The sequence below is a fragment of the Aethina tumida genome, chromosome 1 (assembly GCF_024364675.1).
Source record: "Aethina tumida isolate Nest 87 chromosome 1, icAetTumi1.1, whole genome shotgun sequence".
In the NCBI taxonomy this organism is placed as follows: domain Eukaryota; kingdom Metazoa; phylum Arthropoda; class Insecta; order Coleoptera; family Nitidulidae; genus Aethina; species Aethina tumida.
The window spans coordinates 68,486,875-68,506,876 of NC_065435.1; the positions used below are offsets into that span (position 1 = coordinate 68,486,875).

At 29.4% G+C, this 20,002-nt stretch overlaps 3 protein-coding genes across 4 annotated transcripts; 1 reads left to right on the forward strand and 2 right to left on the reverse strand.

Annotated features, from left to right (window-relative positions):
- Nucleotides 1–71: 71 nt before the first annotated feature.
- LOC109599850 (lysosomal-associated transmembrane protein 4B) lies at nucleotides 72–4,492 on the reverse strand. Its single transcript, XM_020015902.2, has 6 exons — nucleotides 4,352–4,492; nucleotides 2,466–2,570; nucleotides 2,224–2,404; nucleotides 1,572–1,710; nucleotides 1,350–1,509; nucleotides 72–1,289 (listed from the first exon to the last, which is right to left on the reverse strand). The coding sequence occupies exons 2-6, from the start codon at nucleotides 2,568–2,570 to the stop codon at nucleotides 819–821; spliced, it is 1,056 nt and encodes a 351-aa protein (XP_019871461.2). The 5' UTR covers nucleotides 4,352–4,492; the 3' UTR covers nucleotides 72–818.
- A 978-nt stretch (nucleotides 4,493–5,470) lies between these two features.
- Nucleotides 5,471–6,912, reverse strand: LOC109600107 (transcription factor A, mitochondrial). Its single transcript, XM_020016187.2, has 3 exons — nucleotides 6,739–6,912; nucleotides 6,311–6,686; nucleotides 5,471–6,165 (listed from the first exon to the last, which is right to left on the reverse strand). Exons 1-3 carry the CDS (start codon nucleotides 6,804–6,806, stop codon nucleotides 5,872–5,874), a joined length of 738 nt encoding a protein of 245 aa, XP_019871746.1. The 5' UTR covers nucleotides 6,807–6,912; the 3' UTR covers nucleotides 5,471–5,871.
- Nucleotides 6,913–9,972: 3,060 nt separating this feature from the next.
- On the forward strand, nucleotides 9,973–19,750 carry LOC109599930 (graves disease carrier protein homolog). Of its 2 annotated transcripts, none has more exons than XM_020015989.2 (5): nucleotides 9,973–10,078; nucleotides 10,521–10,698; nucleotides 12,558–12,710; nucleotides 13,682–13,881; nucleotides 18,936–19,750. In XM_020015989.2, exons 2-5 carry the CDS (start codon nucleotides 10,635–10,637, stop codon nucleotides 19,467–19,469), a joined length of 951 nt encoding a protein of 316 aa, XP_019871548.1. In that variant the 5' UTR covers nucleotides 9,973–10,078; nucleotides 10,521–10,634; the 3' UTR covers nucleotides 19,470–19,750. The 2 variants fall into 2 exon arrangements, with proteins under 2 accessions (XP_019871548.1, XP_019871556.1); XM_020015997.2 differs by lacking the exon at nucleotides 9,973–10,078 and adding an exon at nucleotides 10,102–10,465.
- Nucleotides 19,751–20,002: the final 252 nt, after the last annotated feature.

Consider the following 20,002-nt stretch of genomic DNA (forward strand, 5'->3'; position numbering starts at 1 on the left):
AAATTTTTTAGAATAAAGAATTGCAATTTAAACAATTTGGGATGTATATTGTATACAAAAAGAAAACACAGTTTAATTTTATTTTACATATATTTCATACAGTTGAAGTACATCAATTGCATTGCTTTAAAAACTTAAAACTGAGTATAAATTTAAAATCCAAGATTTATCTACAATGGAAACTATGCCTAAGTAAGAACAGTCATGTTTTAGTTTATAGAAATCTAGTTAGATTAGCTTATTACATATATTAATATTTCAAAAACGATTATTTTTTCATAAATCTTGTACTTGTCCCTTGATAAGGAAGGCTGTAATGCTAATTAATGCCTCGAGAGATTCATGGTATTCTCGCGCTTGGCTATTTGCAGCTCGTTGAAATATTAAATTAACAATTAGTCGACCCAAATTGTCGACATTTCCATTTAAATATCATAATAAAGAATGGCTACACTTAACTAACTTTTCTAAGAAACACCTAGCGTTAATTTGAGTGCCGTTAATTTTGAGAAATCAAAAACTTTGGAATGTTAAGTTTTTGAGATATGGCGGTGTCAGGAATGTTTATTATTGAAATTGAATAACGTAAACTTAAAATAGAGAGACTCACACGTGTACGGTACAACTTCAATCAGTACATAGAAAAACCTAATGGGACGATTCAGAAAAATCACAACAAATGCACCGTGATCACGCGTAAAACCTTATTCAATAATTAAGAAAACCTTTTTGAACCAATTTACTTTTCTATCCGTATAAAAAATTATTACAAAACGAGAAAAAGGGAGAAAAAACAATTCCGACAATCCGACCACAGATTATTCCTTCAGGGGGGCGGTGCTTATGCCGCTAGCCACTTCGCTGGTCACGTTGGCTTCGACGGTAACACGTGAAGTGGCGTCGACCTCGTTCTTAACGTTGGCGGTGACTTCCACATTGGCCTCGACGCGGGAGGTGGCCGTTCCAGATGTGCCGGGTTCGGCGCGATCTTCACCATCGGTAACGTCGGTGAAGATACCGACGTGCACGGTTGGACTGTTTGGCGAATCTTCGAGAGAAACGGTGGAGGGATACGGCGGCGGTTGATCGTCCATTATGTCCTGGTAGGAGGGTGGCGGGGTCTGTTTGAGGGCGCCGAATGCCGCCTCCTGGTCGCGGAACAGGATCGGATAGTCTGGTTCGGTGCGATCGCCTTCACCCGGAAGGATATAATGGATGGCGTGGTGGCGGGACTGTTGCTTAAGTGCGAGATACTTGTAGCACCTCCATACAATGCCGATGCAATATGCCTTTAAAATATTAAAATACAGTTAATAACAAATGGTTTGATTATGTCTTCGAGTTGTTACCTTCCAAACCATTGATATAAGGAAGCCAGTCAAGACGAGAAGAGACAGATACTGAGGGCTTAGCTGAAGAATTTCATTGCGGAATGGTAGATTGTGCCAGTGCTCAGCTACTAAACGGTGAATCGATCTCAAATAGCAGAAGTAACCGGTAGCAGTCAGACTGGAAATAAAACAAAATTGCAAGTTTTATATTGAATTAAGATGTGTTTAGTGATAACTTACGTGGTTATAGCAAAATCGAAGAGTTGCAGGCAAAAGAATGGCAACAAATGGGTGGCCTTTCCTTTAATAACTCCATAAATCATTAAAAGGGAAATTGATAAAGTGAAAACAGTCATCAATGCTCCCATATCAAGATCACCTGAAATTTTTCTTTCGTTTTAATGCGATATGAAATGGAAAAATAGTTTTCGTTTCTTTTAATTAATACACATATACAAAATATTTCCTTTAAGACAGTAAAAAATATGTCTTAATTTAACAACAAAATGGCTAAAATGATAGTAAAACATGGTATAAATATAATATTGGCAGAGTAAATAATTTTTTATGAATGTTTTAAATAGCACAGAAAAATAAAATAACGAAAATATCATATATTAATGAAAATGATTTTTTCTTTAAATAGTGTGAATTTGTGAACCATTTTTTCCGTAATTTATAAGTTTTTTTATGACATATTTTTCACTGTTATGAAAATTTAACCTATGACAAGAAGACATTTAGCACAGAAATGAATCTTAAAATTAATTAAAACAACTAACTAGACAATCATAAATATTTCTAAAGAGTGCAAAAGAAACATGACTTTTAACGAACATATCTGTGACAGAAACACTTCATATATATAAAAAACACGTTCTTTTTTCAATACCAGTATAGATGGTCCTTCCATCTTGGGTCGTCGGCAGATAATAGGGATTGTTTTCCTCCTTGACCTTACTGAGAGGTGTGGGCAGGAAGTCGGCCTGTTGGAACTCGTTATGCCTCGTTAGGATGATTTGGTGGTTTCTCATCAACAGTGCCAGCACCGTTAGTGCCAAAATGTGCAGAACCTTAACGGGATATTTACGGAATCAGCAAGCCTGTTATTGTTTTCGAAAAACAGTAGCTTACCAGTTGCCATATTCCAAGGAAGATCGTGGCTGTGCGAACGTGGAGGCAGAAACAGCATCTCCATTCGTTTTGGCGGGCTGTTATTTTGATACGCATCGGGAACATCTTCAAAAATACAATTTACATGACAATTTCGTTTATAAAATATCCTTGATATACACAGTGGCGTTTATTTAACATGATAACATTATTTTAACTTTTTTATTTATGGTATGATTTTATCAGTAATAATTCTCTGAATAATCATTTTGTAGTACCTGATGATATCGTTAAAATAAGGATAAGTTCCCTATTGAATTTGGCATAGTTCACACCAAATTTCATTAAAGAGGTATTGCATATTAAAACATTGTGTGCTGGTACATTTCGCAGCAGAATTGTGACGGGAGCGGACGTTTTGCGCGTAAATTTAGTTATCCAGTTAAATCAATCAATAGATCTAAAAATTATTAATTTTTTTAACCAACTTTTCGTATTTTATATTGAAATATATAAACAACAACCATAAGATTTTTGTAAACAAAATATACGTACTAGTACGTGACCCGCATACAACGTGTTAATAGATTTGTAACCCAATAAAAAATTATATTCGTATGATATGCCTTTTGATCATCTAAACCTATTTATATTATGATTTAAATTTGAAAAAATATCTAAGAATTTCTGATACAGACTTAACACATTACATTTCAGTTACAGTTTAGTCCTTGTTAAAATATCTTTAAAAATGTATAACTGAGTATGTTATTAGTGAATATAATTTGTATCTGAACAAAGGGTAACCGATAAAATTGAACTTATTGGCACTAAGCATTTTGTACACTTTTTTCATGGTCTAATTAATTAATAGCAATAAATTAGAAATATGTGATTTTTATTTTTGTTATATGCAATATTTTTTGTGAAATTTGAAGTACATATTTTCTTCATAAAATGTGCCTTAGTCAATTTTCCTCATTTTCTGACTATAAAAGATGTGAGAATAGGGTTCCTACCTGGCATTCATTAAAATCAAAATATATGTATTATTATCAATTAGACATACTGAGTATTAAGTACCTTAATTAATTATATACTGCCTTAAAATGGTAAATATAAATGGAAAATTTCAATGTTAGCATAAGTTGTTATTTATCTGAATTATTCACGTATTTCAAAAAATTAATTAGTTCATAATCTATGAAATTGCGCTGGTACAGTTATATAAGTAATTAAAATTATCGTGTTTCAAACTAGCAATTATCAGATTGTAATTTACATGTTTGTAAATTGTAATTTCTAATTTATCCGGGTTAAAAGCTATTTAACATTAGTTTAACCACAAAAAATTGTACATAAACAATTAACAAAATACTACAACGTGGAAAGTAACAAGTTTTATTTATCTTATAAAAATACAATCTAAAAATATAAGTAATATAATATTCTATGTGCAACTTAGATTACATTAGCAATGCCATACATATGAATCACTATTATCAACATTTATTGCAATTCAGCCAATTTTTATCAACAACTATTAAATTACACAATGGTAAAAACCGCTGTTACAATGCAATGCACTGTCACTGCCTTTTCATATTAGAATAAAATATAAAATATATTTAACATTTGGCCACTGGTGTCTTCCATTTAAATACATATGTGGAGCATCACTTCTATGACAAAGTATCATGTAACAATTAACGTATATTACGTATAAAAATAGTTGGAACTGCTGCTGTTAATAAATATACCTGTTCACTATTAATCAGTTTTGATCAGGGTTATTTACAAACAATTCCAATATCTCAAAGTATAAAAGTCCTCCTTAAGGTCAAAATATGCTTTCGACTTTTTTGCGAATTGTTTTTCGCAACAAGTAATTGATAACGATTACATACCTCAATTAATACGCAATGAGATAAATAAGCACTAAAACGGCCACATATGCACTGATTTTTGTGTTATTTTGGGAAAAATACTTATTGTCAAACCGCAATGAAAGTTCGACCATTAAATAGTACCAACTGCTAGGGATAAAAACACCATTTAGTAACAGAGACACCTGTGAAATTGGAAGCAAAATCAAATTTATTTTGATATGATGAAATAAATATTCTTTTTCTAATTGCATCATTTAATTGTGCAAAATTTTAAATAAATAACGTTGTTATTATGTTTATTACTAAAAAATTAAAAAAACTGAAACGATTCAACTTTTCCTGTTCTTTTCTTAAGTACCAGAAACATTTCATAAGACAAATTCGTTATTGATATAACAAATCCTTAAATTAAAAAGATTACGTTTATTAATAATAATTAATTTAAGAAAAATTTAATAAAGTACCCCTTTAATTCAATCGATTATAATAATAAATAAAATAAGAAAAGAAAGTGTCATATTTACAAAATTAAGGCACAATTGTGAAGTGAAAAAGAAAATCAGATTATTTTTTTTTGTCACCAAATAACTACTTTTTTATAATGCAGCTCTATTATATATAAATAAATAGTAACTATTTTTATTACAAAAGTATTTTTGTAAGATGAAATAAAATTTCGAAAATCAAATTGATCATATATAAAGTACATTTTTAGTTTTGTTTACAAACAAGAAAAAATTCATTAAATAGATTCAGCGAGGTATATATTTTTATTAATCATGTAAAAATGTTATTTTAAGCGTATTAAAATACACTTTTACAATTATTTATTACAAAACAATCTATGATAGAAAAAGAAAACAAAAACATATTCATAAATTTGGTTAACTTCATTATATTCTTAAATTTATTAAAAATGCTCTCTTCCTCCTCCTGATTCATACAAGTTGAAACAGAACTAACATTTTAAGATTTTCGCTTTCGATTAGATATTTGTATTTGTCCTTTTCAGAGTTTGGTAAGTTAACTTTCTAAACAAGAAAAATTACATTGAACAGATTTAATAAGATATAACAAATTCTTGAAGTAATAAAGCTTATAGTTATATGTTGTAGGCGTTAAGGTAATTAAAGTACATTTTTACTACAACTGTTTATTACAAAAAAAAACTATAATAGAAAAAGAAAACAAAAACATGTTCATAAATTTGGTTAAAACTTGAATATATCCTTAAACTTATTTAAAATGGTCTTCTTTTCCTTCGTTTCATTTTCCAATTTGCGTTCGTCAATATTCAAATCCACCTCCTCATTTATCCGAGTTGAAACAGAACTAACATTTTGAGATTCGGAAGACGTAACTAAATTCGAGCTGGTATTATCCTTTGACGTATGATCTATGGGTAAATCAGATTGTTTATTTATGTGTGTAGTTTCGTCAGACTTATTGTCCATTGAAATGCTATTTTCTGTTTCAATATGAAACAACGTGCCTTTATCCGTTGAGGCGGATAAATCGGAAGAAAGGCACTCGCGTCCCTATTCCTTTTTCTTCTTCAGAATGGGAGATTTACGTTTTAAATTTTTCTTAGCAATCAGGTGATCAAGACCTTTTTCTAAAACTTGCTCTTCCCATTTGCGATATGCGACTAAGTACTTTTGTTTTTCGCTTTCAGCTAGTTGCTTGTATTTATCCTTTTCAGATGCTGGCAAATTTTCCCACAGACCTTTTGGCACTTTGTTTAGTGACACCTTTTCCCTATCACAATAGTCTTTCATGAATAAATTGTAGGCACTTGGGGCAGCCTTTGGCATGTTAGTGTCTTTCTTTAGCTGTAATTTAACAAGAAATATAAATTGTTGAAACACAAACAAAATTTATTATATTAAAATATTAAATTTTATAAATACAAATATTTCCTACCACACACCACAATCATTTTATTCTTATATATTTGACATATTAGCCAATACAAACCTGTTTTATTTTTTTAATTTCCTTTTCTTCCCTTTCCTCAAATTTTTGTAACTCAAGTGCCCTTTTCATTTCAGGTGTCAGACTATTCATGTACTTCAACAATTTAGTCTCGTATTCCGCCTGTTCAGCTTTGTATTGATCCAGATACTTTTCTTTGATCGTAGAGTGGGCCTTGTTCCAGTCTTCGCCAATAATTTTCGCCACTTTAGTCATTTCCAAGTTAGGATGTTTCGCAACTACTGTGGGTCGGTGGTCCATCATGAACCTTATGTAAGCTGATATAGGCTTCTTTGGTTTTTCGGGTATGTTAAGGGATTTCAACAGCTCTTCAGTTTTTTTCGATATTCCAGCAACGAGCACCAAGTTAACGTTAACCCTGCAAAGATATATATAAACAATTGTGCGTGGATATGGACTGCCGCAGTTACCTGTTAGTCAATAATCGACCTGTACTCATATGGTGGATGGTTTTTGAAATTATACTGCAGCCCGCCATCGTAATATTTTATATTAACCATGCGTTTTATGTGAAATACAAAAAATTTATTTATAACTCCGACTTTGAGGTTAAGTACACAGATGTTGTCGGTTGTTGAGTTTGATGTTGCCAGTTATATTCTGTTATCATGTTTTTAACTTAGTTTTAATAGTAGAAAGAATTCCAAGTAACAATGAAACTGAAGATAAAATTACGTAATTTGTATGTTCTTATATAATAAACATTTCATGTAAAATATACTTCATGAAATGAAGCGGAACATTCCATGATAAATCAAATAATATAAATAAATTTGTCTTTTTTGAATTTATGTAAAAAGAAAATTAAAATTAAAAAAATTATTCAAAAATTTTAGTGCGAAAATTAATAATAACAAACATTTATTTTCAAACTTTAAATTTTAATCTAATTATAAATATTCCAAGTTGCGATCGGCTTTAAAATTGTTGACTAGCTATTATCAAAGATTAAATATAAGGCGCCGCTGATAAGTTTGGCAATGATCGATTATTTTATAAACTATAAATGTCTTTATAAAAATTGTGGAGTTTAATTCAAATAATCTAATAAGTACACACATTTACAAGCAGTCTTTAAGTGTGTGCATGAGTATTATACAGGGTTAGGTAACAACACGTGGTGAAATAATGTTACATTTCTTTTAAATGAATCCTGTCTGGATTCCCTAAAACATTTTAAGAAAATTGCATATAACGCATCCTATTTAAATACACATTACAATTCTAATTAAAATAAGTGGACTTTGTAAAACTATTTGTACTAATAAAGAGCCAATTTGTAAAACCACGGTTACGAAAACACAAAGATTTAGAAGAATTCATAGAACATTGCTTTGGACATAGAAAATTCTAAAAATTATTAAATATTATACTACATAATACATAGAAGATACATATAAAGATTTTTGTGCAAACTTTTAGTTTTGTTTTATTCATTCAGTAGACGTTTGAATATTCTAACATACTAGACACACTCATACTGTATGACCCAATTAATTCATTTTTTATTTAACTAGAGGACAAAAGGATGTAGATTAAGGATTTTTCCAATTTATCTGGCAATAAAAGAAGTTTTTTTTGTAAGGAAATTTTTTATTGTATTTTCAATTTAATGTATTGTTTCATATTTGTTAATAACCATTGTAAACTATTTTTCGGAAACATGTTGTTTTCCAATTCTCTGGAAAGCAATGTTTCTTTCTTCTCACGGAAAATGAATTTCTTTAATAAAATAGTATAAATTTTACTAACAAATACTATTAAGATTATTGTTAAATATATACACATTCTTCTAGAAATTGTATTTACTTTTATTAATATATTATAAAGTAAAATAAAAAATTAAACTTAAACAAATAGAAGCAATAATATTTTGTTGCATAACCATCAGTTTGTATGAGTGCTGTACATTTTGTTCATGGAGTCAACCAATTTTCTCGTAAATCAGGAGGTATTTTTTGTCATTCCATTTCAAGCCTTTTCAGTAGCCCTGTCTTATTTTTTATTGTGTGCTGCCGTATATTCTTTTCTAAATGATCCCAAAAATGTTCTATAGGATATAGATCTTCTAATTGTGAATGCCGTGGCAAAACTTGTACTTTTTCTTGTTCTAACCAATCTTTTATGTAACTGGAAGCATGCTTGGGATCGTTATCCTTAATTTGTTAATAAACAAATTAATCCATCTTTTCGGTAATATGGACCAACGGGCCAACACCATATCGATTGAAACAGACTCAAACCATAACATTGCTGTGGTTAACTGTCGGTAATTGGTGGAATTTATGGAACCCTTTGCCTACAAACCCCTTACCATAATTTCTAAATAAATTAAACTTACTTTTATCTCTACATAACGCCAATCCTCACTTTTCGTTGGACCATAAAAGTTGCTCTATTGTAAAATTAAGCACGTTCTTTCTATTTTTCTTTGATATAAGGGGTTTCTTTTGCGGGTTTTTTTCCAGACAGTCCCGATTCCCGCAGTCTTCTTTGCACGGTCTTGGCGAATAAATTTTGTTCATTACGATGCAGTAATTCTTGATCAATATCACTGGGTGTCAATCTGGGATTTTTCTGGTATATATCGGGCGCCTATCAAGAATTGTATCCGTACTCTGAGGTCCGCCTGCTCTGAAAAGATCCGCAACTGATCTACAAGTGTCAAATTTATTCACAATTTTGGATATGGTCCCTTTATTGATGAACTTCAGAAATTTGACGATATACCATCATATATACAGTCTACAATTTGTTTTCAACGGGATTTGCTTTCGCTTTGACATGATTAAAATTAATATTCACAGACTACAGTGAGAAGCTAAATAATACTGGTAGATGCTCAAAATAAATGAAATTTAAGGGGTTTTCAAACTTATGTTTTGGTAAAAAACTGGGCCTTTGGCTTCTTCATATAATATTTTTTATAATACCGAAATAAACTGCTGTGTATTATAATTGTTATTATTAGTTTTATTATTATTATTTTGTATTTTAATATATTTTTTATAATTATTGTTTATGTGCTATATCCTAAAATTCAAATTTATAAAAGTTGAATATAGTGGTATCCATTTAAAATAATCGTAACTTCAATTCACTACGAATTGTTAAGTAACCCTGTATAAAACGTTAAAACCATTTTTAGATATAAGTATTTTTTTTTAATTACATACTTTTAAACTTACCAACAACTCTGTGCAAGAAATTATATAATAAATAAAAAAATTAAATAATAATGAAAAAAAATATGACCAAAATTATAAACCTGTGTAAAAATGAAAAATTTCCCATTAAAGTTATTATAGTTCACAAATGTGAGGTAACTTTTAGGAGGTCTAACTTTATCATGGAAGGAGGTACAAAATTTTTGATATCGACTATTCTAAAAGAACTGTTGAACAATAATATATTTTTAATTTAATCATTTAATTCATAGAAAAAGCTTATGACATCAGGTTAATAACAATAATTAATTGTTGTTGATTAATTTAGGAAAAATATTTAATTCATATAAATTGCGCAAAATGATATTGGGGAATCTTAAAAAAATGCATTTCCCTCCAAAACCGTTGACACAGTGTGATATACTGCGTCGACGGTTCTTTATCGCTTTCCCACCACCGTCACGGAATCGGAAAGCGGTCAAATTTAAATGACGTTGCGACATGCGAACTGTCAGTTGCACCGTTGATTTTGGTGCACGCATCGTCAAAGAAAATTAGTTGGGACAAAAATGTGTTAGTGGGGGTGCGTCTTTGAGCCGGTCCGTTTTCACGTTCATTTACGAATTGCGATGACATGCCTGGATACGCCCGATTTTCACAGTTTATAATTATTGATACATAACCTCAAACCGCACGCGCGAGATAATACAACCCAACGCACATTGCAAACGGTTTTGCGTCAGTTATTTGCATGAGAATTGTCCGGAATCGGAGATAAATGATTTTCGGAGACCTGTGACCGACTGTTAGTGTGTCAATAGGCCTGGTGACAAGGTCATGGCCACTAAGGTCAATAGACTCGCTATTTTTGAAAAAAAAAAAATTCCGTACATATTTTAACCAAACAGCCAATCGAATACCCTACAATAATCGCCGAAACGTCTAAACACAGAGCGGTGTCGCCCGATTCGTAAATGAAAAGTGAAAATGTGTCCGTGCTCGTACGTAATTTAATAAACTTTCAGAACGTGAACGAGGATGCCACTTGGAGAAAGTTCGGCGTTGTATTCAAGAATTCCACCTGTACTGTCCGTTTACGTATGGCCTGAGAAAAATCTCCTGTGCGCGTCCCAACTAAAATGGCAGTGAATATTAACGAAAACCATAAATTCCTGTTTGTGTGTAAAAATTTATTATGTGGAGGTGAGTTTTGTTCCATTTAAATGTTATGTAATTTCTTGTCTAATTAGAGGAATTATCTCTGTTTGGATTTTAATTATAAAATGTTAAGATTTTTTAATACAAATTTAAGGAATTTAAATGCGTTAATATTAATTTATTATATGTTTCAACTAAATGTGGACATTCCATATATTTATTCTTGTATGTAGATTAGAATTACAATTAGGTTTCGTATGAGTTTATTATGGTGCGTCCGGAAATAACTGCAACAGAATAGTAGAGATAGTTTTAAGTGTTTAGAATCCTCTTGACCCATATTTAAAAATAATAAGTTAAACCTCGAAAAGTACTTATTACTTTTAAATGTATAGATATTTTAATTCTAATTATAAAAGTAGCATATTAACAAACATTTATGTTTATTTACATATACCACTAATAGTTATATATATTATTTTTAATTAATTAATTTATAATAATAATAATAATAATAAGGTAGTTAGTAATAATTAAAAAAGTTTAGGTGAATTTTATATCATTTTAAATATAGTTTCTAAAGAAGTGTTTTTATGCAAAAAATTAATTTTAATTATACCTGTCTTCACTTCTTCGAATAACAACACGAATCATCACAAAGTAGAAAGTATATTCTCACTTTTCAATTAATAAACCAAATGTTAGTCATAATATTTTATTTTTTAATAATTAGATATTAAACTAGATTTTAATTGCAAATTGTGGTAAAATTTAATCCGCTTTCTTCTTTTTAATTAATTTTTTAAATAATTTTATCTAGGTTTGTTATTCTAGGTTGGATTATACAGCGGTGGCTAGAGAAATAGCACACACTACTGTATTTGCGCTAATTAGGAAATGCACAGCTCTAATTAAATACAATCAAAATATTTTATAATTTATTTTGAAATAATTACACAATATTCTTTCTCCCATTATTCATTTCATATCAATATTCAAAATAATTTCTACTTAAATTAAGTCTTAAACAAAATAAATGCGAGAAGTAGCTGGCCAGATTTTTGAAAAATATATATTGTTAATTAAGTTATACATAAATTTAAACGAAGTTGTTATTATTTTTATGATTTTAAATTCTATGCTATTTCTGTGTCCACCACTGTAAATGTATAATGTGATGATGATTTATTTAAATACTATGAAGTTTAAGTATAAATAAATATTTTATATATATATATAAAATTAGATTTTAAAAACTGTTGTAAAATAAAAGTAAGTTCTCACATACATACTTATCAAATACTTAATTATAGTACATGTAATATATCAAACGTTGAACTTGATTCTTATCGAGTTCTTTGATCAAGCATATATTTAATTAATTTTCGTAATATTCTGCTGCATTATAATTAACATGACGATTAACGAATTATTTATTTATTTCGCGATAATTATACAATATGCAATCGTATAAAATGTGATTGACGTTTACGTTTACATTTTAAAATAGACGATAACTCATACAATTTGATTAATATGGTAAAAATGTTATGTGTTTAAATATTTTTGGTTAAATAACAATAAAAGAATAATAATTATACAATTTTCTAAACTTAAATGTTTAATTAAAAAATACTTTTTTCTAATAAATAATATCGTTTAATTGAAATCACTAAAAGAATTGAATATAAATAAATTGTGCCTACAACGAAGTTACTACAGACTTAATGATATTATCAACCAATTCAAGAGTATTTTTTTAATCTCAAAGAATTTAAACAATTTGTACAACTAATATTATTAATTATCATTTGTATGATTAAATTTCCAACAAGATTATTAATAGCATACAACAATTTACTACTACTACGTTTACTACATTAAGTTATAATTGTTAATTGCAGGTATCGCTGGTATGGTATCGAAAACGGCGGTGGCACCGCTGGACAGAGTCAAGATACTCCTTCAAGCCCACAACAGACACCACGAGTCGCACGGAGTCTTCACGGGAATACGACATATCATCACGAACGAATCGCCACGTGCTCTTTACAAAGGTAGAATGCTTTCTAACAACGATTCCGAAAAATGTCAGATTTCGGACTTTCCGGTCAGTTTCTAATGATCTTTGACATAGAGAATTTTAAGTGGAAAAGTATCGATTAATTGCAAAGAGAAACTTTGTAAAGTAACTGTTGAGTTGAATTGAACTAGACTACGTTAAATTCATTCATTCATAGTTTCATTAAAAAGACAAAAATATCTAATTAATAAATAGAAGTTTTCATCTATTCTCATTGTAGATAGTGAGTTTAGCACCACGAGAATTAATATCTTTAGTTGAGAATGTAATTACATAAACTATTTGGGAGAAATTATTTTAATTTATAGATTTTATTAACATTGATAAGTAACTATTATGCAAAAACAATCCTATGTAATGGAATTTTAAATTATTCGTTGTAAAACTATGTTATTCAAATATACTGTTTTCGATTGCTCAAGTTTTATTTATTAGTTAGGTAACAGACGATACTTGATTTGTGAATGTTCTGATTTTATAGGAACATGTTACTGGTGTGTATGATTACAATGCATTATTCGATTAAAATATGACAATTTATTTGATTACATAGAACAAGTACAAAAACAAACCGGTACAGCACCTACACATATTTCATTGTACTTTCACAGATTAAAAATTTTGCCATGGTCATTAAATACAACATTACCACGAAACATTTTGTTCGAAACAAAGTACGAAACGTAAATGGTTTAATGTGGCTGCTGGAAATGGTCTAACATAATTCAGTTTTGAAAGTGCAATTAATATTCAGCGGCAAACCTAGATCAATTATTTTTAGAAAAGATGTTACGGAGAACATTTTAACATATGGCTAAGTTCCGTTCACCAGCATTTGTACGGCATATTTCGGCTAGACTTTCCAACCCGATTGATTGCTTTATTACTGCCATTAAAATTTACGATGTTCAATATAATTTTTCTCTCAACCAAATGTTTGTTTAGGTAACGGCGCCCAAATGGTGAGGATATTCCCGTATGCGGCCACACAATTCACCTCGTTCGAGATCTACAAAAGGTACCTGAGCAGCGTCTTCGGCAATGGATCACACATCGACAAATTCCTGGCCGGAGCGGCTGCAGGATTGACCGCCGTCACCCTCACATATCCCCTAGACACCATAAGAGCTCGTCTCGCTTTTCAGGTAGTCAAATTATAGATTTATTGGTTTATGGTGTTAAAATTGTATGTGTATGGTTAATATTTATTTTTTTTTTTAATTTGGAAAATGAGCTGTATTTCTTGATTAAAAAAATACTGAAAAATTTTTAAAAATATATGCCAACCATAATCATTAATTAACCTACGAATATATGGGGTGATTCGACTATTTAATTTATTAGAAGTTTATGAAAAACTAGAAGAGGCATCAATCTAAAATTTTTGCTGCAGATATTATCTGTGTTTTTAAAATATTTAATTTTAATTTTTCTTAAACATTTTCATACGTGATGTGACAAAGTAACAATTGTAAAGTTAAATACTTCATTCTTGGGAAACGCATTAACTAAAGTGTATCTTATCAGAAGTCATTTAGTTGTATTTCAAAATATTAAACAGGGTGTTTGGTATTTCTGTTTAATTTTCTCTTACTTTCACATGGAAACATCATAAAATTACATCATTCGACGCAGAATTTGATTCTCTCAATGAATGAAAAAATGAAGATAATGAGTAAAACTTCTAAAAGAATATTAAAACTGTATTACTACCCGTAAGAAACTTGAAAAAAATTAATGGGAAATGAGGGTGGTTTAAACCCTTTTATCGTTTAGGTTTTTTTATTGCTAAAAATAGGGTAATCCTCTTAAATGACTCTTTTATTAAATTTGGTTCTCGCATTCCTGAACAGCGGATAAAAATGCTTTCTTAGTCTTAGAACGATACATTTTGGAATAGTAAAGTGGATATACAAATTTCATACAAAAATTATGCATATTCATAATTGTGCGGAAAAATTAAAAATTATTTTTTTTATGAATTTATTTTTTGTTTAAGTAAGTTGGAGAATAAATTATCAAAAATATTCTAATTTTGTTGAAAAATATGTCAAGTTGTGCTATATTTGATAATGGATACATGTTTTCATGTTTTCCAGTTCAAAAAAAAAGTTTAATCCACTTATTTTGACCACTACAATACCGGTGTTCTTACTATTTTGAGATATCTAAAGTGAGTATTTACCAAAATATTACTAAATATGTGAAAAAGGCGTTTTATCAGAAACGTGCTTTTAAATAGTTTCAAATTTTATATCTAAGAAATAATGTTAATTATGAATTTTAAATTGAATTGATGTATTTTTAGAATTCTTGACAATTACGTTTTTTGTAATATTTTAGTAAATATTCATTTTAGATATATGGTATGTTACAACATATTACTAGAGAATAAATTTTTTTGTTGAATGATTATAATGATTACATTCAAAATAAGAAAGTTGAGTTTGAATTGTTTAAAAATTAAACGAAAATACCCAAATACCCTTTATATCTCTGTAAATGTGGAGAATAAAATTATTGACACTTAAAATGGATAAAAATAAACAGGAATATCAAATATCTTGTTTAATATTTTGGATTATTATTATTATCTCTTGACATGGAAGTCTTTTTTTAACTTATTCATATTAAACACCATAAGTGTGATAGACTTTTGAAAAAAATTATGTCTCAAACACAAATAGAGTAGGTTTAAAATTTTAAATAGAATTAAAAAATACAATAATAATAATAATAATAATATTTATAGGCGTATTGAAAAAAATAATAATAACGTAGTGCCAAAGGTACAATAAAATTTTCAGATTGATCAGAATTTATTTTTTGAATTTTTCTTTTTGTATCTTTCACTTGAATCAGATTTCTCGTTGCGAGACCCCTAAGACATTCTTAAAGTACTTTTTCATACGCAGACTTTCATTCAAATTGGATTAAGTTAATTAACGCACATGTTTATGTTTTTGTTTATTCGGAAATACAACTTAATTGTAACTCGAACAATGGAGAAAGCAGTTTCAAATCGAAGAATTCTTACAAAAAGAACGAGATGTTTCGTTTTTTAATTAATTTCATAACACGTTAACAAATATTTCCGTGACATTTACAATAAAACCATAAAACACAATACACGGCATTTCAAATTCCTGTAAAACTTTCATCATATTTTAGGTCTTCGGGTCGTGAACCGTTTTATGCAATTTTGTGACGATTAATGTCAATACGAATGTTGTAAACACGGATTCGATTTTGTTTAACAACAATTAATTTTACGCTACATCATCAGAACAATTAATGATAAACACGTTTTTAATTTTAAATGATTTGGTCACGATATTATTAATAACGATAATTGATAATTGTGTACGTAAGTACACATATTTTTGTTCAGTATTAAATTGCTATGGATTATGAAAATTAAATTTACTATTCTATTAACAATAGCTTCGTATTTACCATTAATAGTTTCATTCAATCAGGCGAATTTGACACTAAATGGTTAATTCAAACCATTTACGATAAAATAATTATTTTTAAATATGAGCAATTTCACTGTATAGTAAAACCCGAATATTACCAAATTGAATAATAACGTTGTTTTCTACTCCATCATATCCGTTTAAGTCTATTTTAACAAGAAGCACTAAATTGTACTGAAATGAAAGCGTAGGTTTGAAAATAAATCAATAACACGCAATACACACACGCCAGTTTAATATCCGGTATAATTGAGCTACCAATTAATTAATCCAGATTAATCAGTCTGTAAAATACAGATCGCATAAATTTCAAAAGTATAAAACCGTCGTGAAACGATGTCTAATTATTTTATTTCACCACGGTCTTGTACAAACGTTTATAATAACTTAATGTCGTGTGAGTTATGCAAATTGCAAAATCATGTTTGGATTGCGACGTCGGATTAGCAATCGGGATTTGTCCCACTAAATAATAAAGGGGGACTCGTTTCAAAGACGAAAGCTATTTTTGCTAATTTAAAAGGGAATCGAATAATAGAAACGTCCTTGAATGCTTATGGTAAATCGGTTCTTTAAATAACTTCTTTGCAGATGTGTCTTGTCACTTCAAATAAAACTAACATATATCATATGCTGTTAAGTCCTAGTTTTTAAATCTTAAAATATACGTTTTACCATAATGTTCAATGATGTCACATTGTTTGCCCCACTTTTTATTTATTTTATTACTGAAAAAAATTAAAACAATTTTTTTTAAATATTTCTGAATTTTAAAAAAACTCATAATAATTTTATAAAACTTTTGTACTATAAATGGTAGTGTTTATTAGTATTATAAGAACTTATTATTTTCACACTTACTTTATTTAGTGTGACTTGTTAAAATATTAATTTACTATTATTATTTTATAATTCTTATTTTATAAAATGGTATACATTTCCTGAATTGAATGGGATATACAGAGGTGACCAAAGAAATGCAGATTTCTAATTAAAGGCAGTCAAAATATTTCATATTTTATTTAAAATAATTACACTTTATTTTTTCTACAACTATACATTTTGTATCTAAATCAAAATAATTTCTTAAATTAAATCTTAAACAAAATTATATAATTAAACTTTTAATTTTTCCACATAATTATGAATATGCATTATTTTTTGATAAGCCATTTGAGAGGGTGCTTAATCTAATGGTGTAGTTAAATTTTCTATAAAAATTAGCTTATTTTCTATAAAAATTCTATAAGTATATATTTTCATGCTTTACAATTGTTACAATCGGACAAAATATACAAATAAAATATTTTGTTGGGTACCATTTGTTGGTAAATTATTGTTGGCGAATGGTTCTATTACATCTCTCATGATATCTTTATATACACAACGGTCCATGTTACAAATATTTTTCTGTAATGGTACTACACCATGCGAAGAAAAGGAATCTCAAATCACAACCTTTCCTCGGCTGAGTTTCAATGTTTTTATAGTGTATTTTCAACATCTGATTGTTTGGGTCAATTAGGATTTTGTCTCGTTGTGTTTTCAATTAAGGGTTTGTTAAAAACATTGTAAACCACATTTCGAGAGCATCTTAAGTTGTCAGCAATATTTAGATCTCTATGTTTATTTATTTTCCTTTTCTCTAGAGTACAGTGTGTTTTTCATCTCATTGAAAGTAAATTATTCAATAAAAAAAATATGAATCTTACTAAGAGTAAATTTTTACTATTAAGAGCATTTTCAAATAGTGCTACAAAATGTAAATGATTGTGATATTTCTTTGTCAAATCAGACTAATATATACGTTTAAAGTAAATTTGTCGTGACAAAATGTAAAAAAATATTGAAATATATTTTATATACTGAAATTTTTCTTTATCGTCCGCAATTTTAAGAGGTTGTACTTACATTATACATGAAGAAATCATGCATTTTTGATACCCATGGTTTCTTTACTGATATTTTTAATAATATTAGAAATGATTGACTTAATGGCCGTAAACTTTTAGCAATCTCTATTTTTGTCTCTCAGTTTTGTAGTCAGTTTTTTTCAAGAATAAAATTATATTCACCATCTGAATAGCGAACAACAATAACAGAAAAAACAGTAATCATTATACATAGTGGTACCAAATTCAAATAGAATAGCTCATATTTTTATTTTGTATAACTCAGTGTAATCAATAATTAGGTAATAGATAGATAATAATTATTGTTTTATGATATACCACTTTGGATTTGGGATAAGCATGCCCCTAAGAACTACACTTAAAATTAAAATATGTAAAAAGATGTCTCAAATTAGTAGAAATATTTCTACACTGATGTAGATCTGAATAAATAAAAACTGATTATGAACAAAGTTCATTATTTTTAAAACAATGGTTATTGTAAACTAACCTCATCTTGATATATTTGCTTATTCTTGAAATATCTATGAAGACTGACAGTATACTTTTTTTTCTTCAAACAATAAAACCTTTCAAAAAGTAGTTTTTTGCGTAATACAAGAACATTTTTGTTTCGTGTGGGAACCATAATAGAAGTTGTTGGGGTTTGGGAAGTTCATGATTAACATCACATTAAGTGATTGAACACTGAACACTTAAGTCACTTTTTCTATATCTGGTCTGAAAACTCTTGATAACAGCCAAGTACTTTGTCTAACAAATTAATTTTATCCGATATTTTCACTCATGGCACTTCTTCGTTTCCAGATAAGTGGAGAACACGTTTACACGGGGATCGCCCACGCGGCCGTCACAATATTCAAAGAGGAAGGCGGAACGCGAGCTCTCTACAGAGGCTTTGTGCCAACGCTGATGGGCATGGTACCATATGCCGGCCTCTCCTTCTACTGCTTCGAGTACTTGAAGTACGGCTGTATGAAATACGTGCCCGACTTCACCTGCAACCCTTGCAAGAAGAACACGGGCGGTCTGGTGCTGTCGCTGCCGGCGAAGCTGATATGCGGCGGTCTGGCGGGCGCGGTCGCCCAAAGTGTGAGCTACCCGTTGGACGTGACGAGGAGAAGGATGCAGCTGGCGATGATGAATCCCGAAACGTCACATTTCGCTAACGGAATGTTCAGCACGTTGAGGCACATTTACGTGGAGCACGGCATAATTAAGGGGTTGTACAGGGGCATGTCGATTAACTACATGAGGGCAATACCGATGGTGGCGGTCTCGTTTTCGACCTACGAATTGTGCAAGCAAATTATGGACCTAGACACAGGTTTGAAGATTTAGGAACTATTTTTACATTCCCCGGGATTTAGTTAGACAAATTTTTAACTCCGGTTAACCAAAGCGTTAATATTCAAATTATTTAAATTATTTTATTAGGTTTAAGCATAATGTATATTGATTTGATTTTGTTTTTCTATTTTTTAGAATAAGAAAATACTAATTGTTTTAGAGTGTATTTGGTTTGTTGAAGTTATGAATTCGCGTGGGCAGTTTTAAACCTAAATTTTATGTGCATTATGTTATTTAATATTGTATTTTATTAATAAAACTCTTTATTTTTATATGTTACTTTCTTTTCAACACCTCATACATCAAGGTTGTACAGGTATTGTCAATTAACAATTACATGATGAAAATGCTAATGTTAATAAGAAATTTAAAAATAAACTTTTATACATTCCCATTATAGTTAAGTAATGTTCATTAGTTAACTAAACTGAACAGGTTATTAAGTATGCTGAGACTGTATATTTTCATTATTTATTGACTAGATTTGGTTTGTTAATTATATATTTTAATGTAAATTGTGTGTT